Genomic DNA, 11,182 nt, shown 5'->3' with positions numbered 1-11,182 from the left:
GGGGGAGGACATCATCAGACACCATATACAGAGGAGGAGGACATCATCAGACACTATATACAGTGGGGGAGGACATCATCAGACACTATATACAGAGGGGGAGGACATCATCAGACACTATATACTGAGGGGGAGGACATCATCAGACACTATATACAGAGGGGAGGACATCATCAGACACTATATACAGTGGGGGAGGACATCATCAGACACTATATACAGAGGGGGAGGACATCATCAGACACTATATACAGAGGGGGAGGACATCATCAGACACTATATACAGAGGGAAGGACATCATCACACACTATATACAGAGGGGGAGGACATCATCAGACACTATATACAGAGGGGAGAACATCATCAGACACTATATACAGAGAGAAAGAACATCATCAGACACTATATACAGAGGGAAGGACATCATCACACACTATATACAGAGGGGGAGGACATCATCAGACACTATATACAGAGGGGAGAACATCATCAGACACTATATACAGAGAGGGAGAACATCATCAATCACTATATACAGAGGGAGATGACATCATCAGACACTATATACAGAGGGGGAGGACTTCATCAGACACTATATACAGAGGAAGAGGACATCATCAGACACTATATACAGAGGGGGAGGACATCATCAGACACTATATACAGAGGGGGAGAACATCATCAGGCACTATATACAGTAGGGGAGGACATCATCAGACACTATATACAGAGGGGGAGGACATCATCAGACACTATATACAGAGGGAGAGGACATCATCAGACACTATATACAGAGGGAGAGGACATCATCAGACAATATATACAGAGGGGGAGGACATCGTCAGACACTATATACAGAGGGGGAGAACATCATCAGACACTATATACAGAGGGGGAGAACATCATCAGTCACTATATACAGTGGGGGAGGACATCATCAGACACTATATACAGAGGGGGAGGACATCATCAGACACTATATACAGAGGGAGAGGACATCATCAGACACTATATACAGAGGGGTAGGACATCATCAGACACTATATACAGAGGGAGAGGACATCATCAGACACTATGTACAGAGGGAGAGGACATCATCAGACAATATATACAGAGGGGAAGGACATCATCAGACACTATATACAGTGGGGAAGGACATCATTAGACACTATATACAGAGGGGGAGGACATCATCAGACACTATATACAGAGGAAGAGGACATCATCAGACACTATATACAGAGGGGGAGGATATCATCAGACACTATATACAGAGGGGGAGGACATCATCAGACTCTATATACAGAGGGAAAGGACATCCTCAGACACTATATACAGAGGGGAGGACATCATCAGACTCTATATACAGAGGAGGAGGACATCATCAGACACTATATACAGAGGGGGAGGACATCAGACACTATATACATAAGGAGAGGACATCATTAGACACTATATACAGATGGGAGGACATCATCAGACACTAAATACAGATGGGAGGACATCAGACACTATATACAGAGGGGGAGGACATCATCAGACACTATATACAGAGGGGGGAGGACATCATCAGACACTATATACACAGGGGGAGGACATCATCAGACACTATATACAGAGGGGGAGGACATCATCAGACACTATATACAGAGGGGTAGGACATCATCAGACACTATATACAGAGGAGGAGGGCATCATCAGACACTATATACAGAAGGAGAGGACATCATAAGACACTTTATACAGAGGGAGAGGACATCATCAGACACTATATACAGAGGGGGAGGACATCATCAGACACTATATACAGAGGAGGAGGACATCACCAGACACTATATACAGAGGGAGAGGACATCATCAGATACTATATACAGAGTGAGAGGACATCATCAGACACTATATACATAGCGAGAACACATCATCAGACACTATATACAGAGGGGGAGGACATCATCAGACACTATATACAGAGGGGAAAGACATCATCAGACACTATATACAGAGGGAGAGGACATCATCAGACACTATATACAGAGCGAGAACACATCATCAGACACTATATACAGAGGGGGAGGACATCATCAGACACTATATACAGAGGGGGAGGACATCATCAGACTCTATATACAGAGGGAAAGGACATCATCAGACACTATATACAGAGGGGGAGGACATCATGCTCCGTGCTCCGTGCTCAGTCTAGTATAATCACTGCCACCAGTCAGTCCTCAGTCTAGTATAATCACTACCACCAGTCAGTCCTCAGTCTAGTATGATCACTGCCACCAGTCAGTCCTCAGTCTATTATAATCACTATCATCAGTCAGTCCTCAGTCTAGTATAATCACTACCACCAGTCAGTCCTCAGTCTAGTATGATCAATGCCACCAGTCAGTCCTCAGTCTATTATAATCACTTTCATCAGTCAGTCCTGAGTCTAGTATAATCACTACCACCAGTCAGTCCTCAGTTTAGTATAATCCCTACCAGCAGTCAGTCCTCAATCTAGTATAATCACTGCCACCAGTCAGTCCTCAGTCTAGTATAATCACTGCCACCAGTCAGTCCTTAGCCTATTATGACTATCATTAGTCAGTCCTCAGTCTAGTATAATCCCTACCAGCAGTCAGTCCTCAGTCTAGTATAATCCCTACCAGCAGTCAGTCCTCAGTCTAGTATAATCCCTACCAGCAGTCAGTCCTCAGTCTAGTATGATCAATGCCACCAGTCAGTCCTCAGTCTATTATAATCACTTTCATCAGTCAGTCCTGAGTCTAGTATAATCACTACCACCAGTCAGTCCTCAGTTTAGTATAATCCCTACCAGCAGTCAGTCCTCAATCTAGTATAATCACTGCCACCAGTCAGTCCTCAGTCTAGTATAATCACTGCCACCAGTCAGTCCTTAGCCTATTATGACTATCATTAGTCAGTCCTCAGTCTAGTATAATCCCTACCAGCAGTCAGTCCCTCAGTCTAGTATAATCACTGCCACCAGTCAGTCCTCAGTCTAGTATAATCGCTGCCACCAGTCAGTCCTCAGTCTAGTATAATTACTACCAGCAGTCAGTCCTCAGTCTAGTATAATCCCTACCAGCAGTCAGTCCTCAGTCTAGTATAATCACTGACACTAGTCAGTCCTCAGTCTAGTATAATCACTGACACTAGTCAGTCCTCAGTCTAGTATAATCACTGCCACCAGTCAGTCCTCAGTCTAGTATAATCACTGCCACCAGTCAGTCCTCAGTCTATTATAATCACTATCATCAGTCAGTCCTCAGTTTAGTATAATCACTGCCACCAGTCAGTCCTCAGTCTAGTATAATCACTGCCACCAGTCAGTCCTCAGTCTAGTATAATCGCTACCACCAGTCAGTCCTCAGTCTAGTATGATCACTGCCACCAGTCAGTCCTCAGTCTATTATAATCACTTTCATCAGTCAGTCCTGAGTCTAGTATAATCACTACCACCAGTCAGTCCTCAGTTTAGTATAATCACTGCCACCAGTCAGTCCTCAGTCTATTATGACTATCATTAGTCAGTCCTCAGTCTAGTATAATAACTACCACCAGTCAGTCCTCAGTCTAGTATAATCCCTACCAGCAGTCAGTCCCTCAGTCTAGTATAATCACTGCCACCAGTCAGTCCTTAGTTAGTATAATCACTGCCACCAGTCAGTCCTCAGTCTAGTATAATTACTGCCCCCAGTCAGTGCTCAGTCTTGTATAATCACTACCACCAGTAAGTCCTCAGTCTTATATAATCACTGTCACCATTCAATCCTCATTTTAGTATAATCACTACCACAGTCAGTCCTCAGTCTAGTATAATCACTACTACTAGTCAGTCCTCAGTCTTATATAATCACTAGCACCTGTCAGTCCTCAGTGCAGTATAATCACTGCCACTAGTCAGTCCTCAGTCTAGTATAATCACTGCCACCAGTCAGTCCTCAGTCTAGTATAATCACTGCCACCAGTCAGTCCTCAGTCTAGTATAATCACTGCCACCAGTCAATCCTCAGTCTAGTATAATCACTGCCACCAGTCAGTCCTCAGTCTAGTATAATCACTACCACTAGTCAGTCCTCAGTCTAGTATAATCACTAGCACCCGTCAGTCCTCAGTCTAGTATAATCACTACCACCAGTCAGTCCTCAGTCTAGTATAATCACTGCCAACAGTCAATCCTCAGTCTAGTATAATCACTGCCACCAGTCAGTCCTCTCTCTAGTGTAATCACTGCCACCAGTCATTCCTCAACCTATTATAATCACTACCACCAGTCAGTCCTCAGTCTAGTATAATCACTGCCACCAGTCAGTCCTCAGTCTAGTATAATCACTACCACTAGTCAGTCCTCAGTCTAGTATCATCACTAGCACTAGTCAGTCCTCAGTCTAGTATAATCACTACCACTAGTCCATCCTCAGTCTTGTATAAACACTACTACCAGTCAGTCCTCAGTCCAGTATAATCACTGCCAACAGTCAATCCTCAGTCTAGTATAATCACTACCAAAAGTCACTCCTTAGTCTAGTATAATCACTACCACCAGTCAGTCCTCAGTCTATTCTAATCACTGCCGCCAGTCACACATCAGTCTAATATAATCACTACTATCAGTCAGTCCTCAGTCTTGTACTATCACTACCACCAGTCAGTCCTCAGTCTAGTATAATCACTACCACCAGTCAGTCCTCAGTCTTGTATAATCACTACCACCAGTCAGTCCTCAGTCTAGTATAATCACTAGCACAAGTCACTCCTTAGTCTAGTATAATCACTGTCACCAGTCAGTCCTCAGTCTAGTGTAATCACTACCACCAGTCAGTCCTCAGTCTAGTGTAATCACTATCATCAGTCAGTCCTCAGTCTAGTGTAATCACTACCACCAGTCAGTCCTCAGTCTAGTATAATCACTACCACCAGTCAGTCCTCAGTCTAGTATAATCACTACCACCAGTCAGTCCTCAGTCTAGTATAATCACTACCACCAGTCAGTCCTCATTCTAGTATAATCACTACCACCAGTCAGTCCTCAGTCTAGTATAACCACTACCACCAGTCAGTCCTCAGTCTAGTATAATCACTACCACCAGTCAGTCCTCAGTCTAGTATAACCACTACCACCAGTCAGTCCTCAGTCTAGTATAATCACTGCCACCAGTGAGTCCTCAGTCTAGTATAATCACTACCACCAGTCAGTCCTCAGTCTAGTATAATCACTACCACTAGCAAGTCCACAGTCTTATATAATCACTGTCACCATTCAATCCTCATTCTAGTATAATCACTACCACAAATCAGTTGTCTGTCCAGTATCTTCACTACCACCAGTCTTCAGTCACGTATAATTGCTCCAACTAGTTTAATGGGTTGGTAATACAAACCAAAAGGAGTTCCCGCACAGTGTCAGCTGTTTCCATGGTCTATAATTTAGCTCATACTGTCTCCAAACTTGTTTATCTCTTTTATTGATAAATTCGTGCTTCTACATCACCTGACACCACCTGACGTCTCCTCAATGCACCTGACACCTGCTGACAACTTACTTAAACTTCGTGCAACCACCTGTAAGTCTCAGATCCTGGATAATTTGGCACAATAGTTATAAGGACAGAGGTAAGTTCACAAACTTTCTACCCCACAGCAGCTCAGCACTATTTATGGACTGTAACAATGTATTTGCTGCAACATTTCCAGTCACCATTTAACCTGAAGACACTGCAGTCCTAATCTGTTTTTATTTTTCCTTTTTCTTATTTCATATGCCAGAACTGCTTTAAATTTCAGATTACATAATATATTTGCTTATTTTATGGTGATAACTGGTGCCAGTTATTACTGTAAAGAGCTTGAGGATATATTCAAATAATGTTGCAATGATTACATTAGATGAAAATTAGACTACTGAATACTTATGCTACAAAAAGGAATGACTGGTGGTAGTGATTATACTAGACTGAGGACTGACTGGTGGTAGTGATTATACTGGACTGAGGACTGACTGGTGGTAGTGATTATACTAGACTGAGGACTGACTGGTGGTAGTGATTAAAATAGACTGAGGACTGACTGGTGGTAGTGATTATACTAGACTGAGGACTGACTGGTGGTAGTGATTATACTAGACTGAGGACTGACTGGTGGTAGTGATTATACTAGACTGAGGACTGACTGGTGGTAGTGATTATACTAGACTGAGGACTGACTGGTGGTAGTGATTAAAATAGACTGAGGACTGACTGGTGGTAGTGATTATACTAGACTGAGGACTGACTGGTGGTAGTGATTATACTAGACTGAGGACTGACTGGTGGTAGTGATTATACTAGACTGAGGACTGACTGGTGGTAGTGATTAAAATAGACTGAGGACTGACTGGTGGTAGTGATTATACTAGACTGAGGACTGACTGGTGCTAGTGATTATAATAAACTTTGGATTTTGTCACCTCACAGGTCCCCTCCTCCGCTGACACATTACACATTTGGGAGGTGACAGAGGCGGCAGTGTACCCCGGACCATCAGGATGAAGCTTTATCTGTGTCTCCTGCCGCCCCTCCTGCTCTTACTGACTGTGACCCCCATCCTGAGTGAAGACCCCGTCCCCAATAGGGTAAGATCCCAGAGATGACTGCGGGGGGATCTATAGGGTGTCAGAAAGGGTTAATATGCTCAGATTCTTCCCTTTACACTAGAGTATTGATCATATATCCCCCTATTACAGAGCGGCTCCTATGTCCTTATCATGTGGAGGGCTAAGGACCAGGCAGATGGACTATGAGCTGGTCTTTATAAGAAATACAAAAGCTATCATTCACTGACAGCAAGCAGACTGTACAATACACAGACTGACCTGGATGTTTTCTTTGCATTCAGAGATCTGAGAGAGAAGCCGCTAATGAGGTCGAAGAATCCAAAAGAGAGACCGGAAGTGAAAACTCCTTTAGAAATAAGAGGGCACGTAAGTGACTCCATCATCTCAGATAACAAATGTTAGTTTTCCTTGTAATGGACTCAGTGGGGGTCATTTACTAAGGGCCCGATTCGCGTTTTCCCAACGTGTTACCCGACTATTTCCGATTTGCGCTGATTTCCCCTGAATTGCCACGGGATTTTGGCGCACGCGATCCGATTGTGGCGCATCGGCGCTGGCATGCACGCGACGGAAATCGGGGGGCGTGGCCGAACGAAAACCCGACGGATTCGGAAAAACCGCCGCATTTAAAAAAAAAATGTGTCGCGGAGCTTGCACTTACCTTCACTCAGCCCGAGCCGGTGAACTCCAGCGCGTTCCGATGCTTTTCAGCGCAGCAGCGTCACCTGGTGGACGGCGGAGGAACTACCTTAATAAATCCCGGCCGGACCCGAATCCAGCGCAGAGAACGCTGGATCGCGAATGAACCGGGTAAGTAAATCTGCCCAGTGTGGGGTGATTATCATATGCCGGCGCTTGTACAATACAAATCAAAGGATGACTTCTCCAATCTCCTCCCTGGTAGAACACGGAATTCTCATCTCAGCATCTTCTTCCGGTTGCTCAGGTAGATGGACAGTCGTCTCCTCCAAGCTTTCTTCCCTAAATGCAAGACACTAGGAACTGTGATTGTTTCCCTTATCTACCTTCTACCAGAGGAAGAGTGGTTAAATTTCAGGACAAACAATGACAAAGCATTCTCCCATAAGCTTACATTGAGTCCCCATTATGTTATATAGCAGAAAGTTTCTAAAGTGGTAAACAACTTTCCAGATTAGGTTTTCTGATTTTGTAGTAAACAAAGCAAATTCTACCATAGCTGTAGAAAATGACTTGCTTCACTTTAATACAAAATACACAGGAATGTCTATCCGTGTTCATTAACCCTTTCTACAGGTCTATACAGATACATTACTAATAATCAGAATGTAAAATAACAAAACACTATAGATTAATGCACGGTAATCCTTCATGTAAAATAACATAATGGCCTGGGCTAGCTTTCCCTATATTTCTCAAACGGAGATATAAGTAGTGCTGACGTTGAATAGTGTTAGTAACTGGTGCTACAGGGTTCAGAAATACTAGGCTTAGGTAATGACATTTCTGGTAAGTGAACCAGTTTATTGAAAACCGGTCAGAAGAAGTCGTGCCAGGGGACTCTGACTTATCTTGGTTTTGGTTACTTATCTATGTAGTAAACTTGGTTCTGGTAGTTTACCCAGGGCCGCATCTGCCATGAGGCGGGATGAAAACTTCGCCTCAGGCGGCAGATGCGGAGCCCTGAGACAGGCGGCAAAATAGCTGTGGGTGATTTGGGCACTCGCCCGAATCACCCACTAGCACTACGGACCTGCCAACTGTAGCGCTGCTCTATGTCTCTGGAGGACGCAGGCAGTGTGACATCATCAAACGCTGCCTGCTTCCTCCAGAGCCATAGAGCAGCGCTGCCCGGCAGGAGGATGGAGGGGCAGACTGGCCCGATGTGCTGTTTGGGGAAGGCTGGATCCCAGTGTGCTGCTCCTTGTTGGCTGAAGGGTCCAGCGGGATGGCTGTGCTGAGGCTTCTCTGACCACAGCCTCGGACAGCCAATAACGATCCTCCGGTGAGTTGAGCTCTGCTCCTGCTGCAGAAGCTCAGATAAGCAAGCCCCGCCCACCAGCTCGGAGCTTCTGAAGATCAGCAGCAGCTGTATGTTTGCTGCTGTCTGCTGTGAATGTTGCTGTGGTAATCTACAGGTATGCTACATGTATATGCTGTATGTATGCTGCAGCCTGCTGTGTATGTTTTGTGTGTATACTGTGTATGTATGCTGCTGCCTTCTGTGTGTATGGTGCATGTAGATGCTGTGTGAATGCTGCATGTCTGTGCTGTGTATGATGCTGTGTGATGCTGCATGTCTGTGCTGTGTATGATGCTGTGTAATGCTGCAGGTATATGCTGTGTATGATTCTGTATGATGCTGAATGTCTGTGCTGTGTATGATGCTGTGTGAATGCTGCTGCCTGCTGTGTATGATGCTGCATGTATATGCTGTGTGAATGCTGCTGCCTGCTGTGTATGATGCTGTGTGATGCTGCATGTCTGTGCTGTGTATGATGCTGTGTAATGCTGCAGGTATATGCTGTGTATGATGCTGTATGATGCTGCATGTCTGTGCTGTGTATGATGCTGTGTGAATGCTGCTGCCTGCTGTGTATGATGCTGCATGTATATGCTGTGGATGATGCTGTGTGAATGCTGCTGCCTGCTGTGTATGATGCTGTGTGATGCTGCATGTATATGCTGTGTATGATGCTGTGTGATGCTGCATGTATATGCTGTGTATGATGCTGTTTGATGCTGCATGTCTGTGCTGTGTATGATGCTGTTTGATGCTGCATGTATATGCTGTTTATGATGCTGTGTGATGCTGCATGTATGTGCTGTGTATGATGCTGTGTGATGCTGCATGTCTGTGCTGTGTATGATGCTGTTTGATGCTGCATGTCTGTGCTGTGTATGATGCTGTGTGATGCTGCATGTCTGTGCTGTGTATGATGCAGTTTGATGCTGCATGTCTGTGCTGTGTATGATGCTGTGTGAATGCTCCCTCTTGTTGTGGATGATACTGTGTGTGATGCTGTGTATGATGATGGATGTGTGTATGTGATGCTGTGTATGTATAATTATGTGTGTATGATGCTGTGTATGCTGCTGCCTGCTGTGTGTAATGCTGTGTATGCTGCATGTATATTCAGTGTGTGTGCGATGCTGTATATGTATGGTGCTGCTCTGCCAGTGCTAGTTGCTTCTCTTCCAGAGCTACAGGCTCCCCTCCGTGCTGATCTGCGACGGTTGCTGTGTTGTCGGCAGTGACAGAAGGGGATGTGAGAGAAGCAGAGATGGCGCAGGAAGAAGAACATGGCTGTCCGGCCCCACTAATGGCTCTAATGACCCCTTCTCCACACTCCAGGTGCTCAGCTCTGAGGTTTTCACTCTCCCACAAACTGCTGACACATGGGCTTTCCTTCAGCCTCTCTCACCTCACACCTCCATAGCTGCTATTTTCCCTCCTCCTGCTTACTTATTTTGGTCCTTATTTGACCCCTTCAGTTACTCTTTTGCCCCCTCCATCTACCACCTGCTGATGTACCACAACTTTTGCAGCGGTAAGCAATCAGAACCCGGTGTCTTGTATTGTTTTATTGCAAGACACCGGGTTCTGGTTACCGATCACATGCGTTATGTATACACAATCTGGTCAAGGCCCGCCCCTGTACACTAGCGCTGCGTTTGTAAATACAGTGGGCTAAATATAGAAGGAGATCAGGGCTAGGATTTTTTTTGGGGGGGAGGGGGGCAGCATTTCAGTTTTCGCCTCAGGCAGCAAAAAAGCTAGAATCGGCCCTGAGTTTACCCATGTAATACTTTACGTATATTTTAGTTCCTATAGACTTGAGCATGTCAGGGGTGCTCCTGCAACCCACGCCCCAGGTCGCCTGGACCTTCGCTGTCTGTCTCATCTGTAAATATACTCCCCATGTCTGTTTAATAGAACTAAGGTCTTTCCATATTCCATCTCAAAGTTCTCCCAATGCCAAATCTATATCCAGCCCTGCCTAAAGCAGATCCCTGCCACAAAAACCCACTACAATCCGCCCTTTACCCAAAATCCGGGCTTTGTGTTCCCCACGAGTCTAATCCTGCCCCTGTCGTGTCTCTTCCAGCTCCCTGCGCTTTACCCTTATACCGAGGTCGCTGCAACAAAAGCTTAACTCGATGGGGATTCCACACCCGTCAGAGAAAGTGCGTCACATTCACCTATGGCGGCTGCGGACCAAATGGTAACAACTTCCGCACGGAGAAGGAATGCAAAAAGCAGTGCCAGCGCTGAGGTGCCACGAAATGCCCACATGAGATGTGGCACAGTACTGACCATCATTACTATTACATTACAGATCAGTAAGATGGGAGCGGAGCGATAGACTGAGTAACCTGCAGAATACTCATCCTCCATCATGAAATAAAGTCATACATGTCATTACATTGTCTGTGTCCTTATACCTGGGGAAGGGGACGGAGGAATCGGATATTGGGGGTCATTTACTAAGGGCCCGATTCGCGTTTTCCCGACGTGTTACCTGAATATTTCCGATTTGCGCCGATTTTCCATGAATTGCCCCGGGATTTTGGCGCACGCGATCGGATTGTGGCGCA

The 11,182-nt window shown here is 45.3% G+C and overlaps 1 protein-coding gene across 2 annotated transcripts in view; it reads left to right on the top strand.

Annotated features, from left to right (window-relative positions):
- Positions 1-10,917, top strand: part of LOC140077845 (kunitz-type serine protease inhibitor PILP-3-like) — a 95,519-nt gene extending 84,602 nt beyond the window's left edge. The window contains exons 1-4 of one of the 2 annotated variants that reach the window (XM_072125388.1): positions 5,514-5,625; positions 6,465-6,622; positions 6,886-6,970; positions 10,693-10,917. In XM_072125388.1, coding sequence (XP_071981489.1) covers positions 6,536-6,622; positions 6,886-6,970; positions 10,693-10,859 — 339 coding nt within the window. In that variant the 5' untranslated portion in view covers positions 5,514-5,625; positions 6,465-6,535 and the 3' untranslated portion in view covers positions 10,860-10,917. Of the gene's footprint in view, positions 1-5,513; positions 5,626-6,464; positions 6,623-6,885; positions 6,971-10,692 lie in introns of those variants that run through there. The other variant, XM_072125386.1, reaches the window with a different exon arrangement.
- The last annotated feature ends 265 nt before the right edge of the window (positions 10,918-11,182 follow it).

Source organism: Engystomops pustulosus, chromosome 9, assembly GCF_040894005.1.
Source record: "Engystomops pustulosus chromosome 9, aEngPut4.maternal, whole genome shotgun sequence".
Lineage (NCBI taxonomy): Eukaryota > Metazoa > Chordata > Amphibia > Anura > Leptodactylidae > Engystomops > Engystomops pustulosus.
Note: the sequence above shows the minus strand (reverse complement) of the source record. Positions and strands in the feature narration are given on the sequence as shown.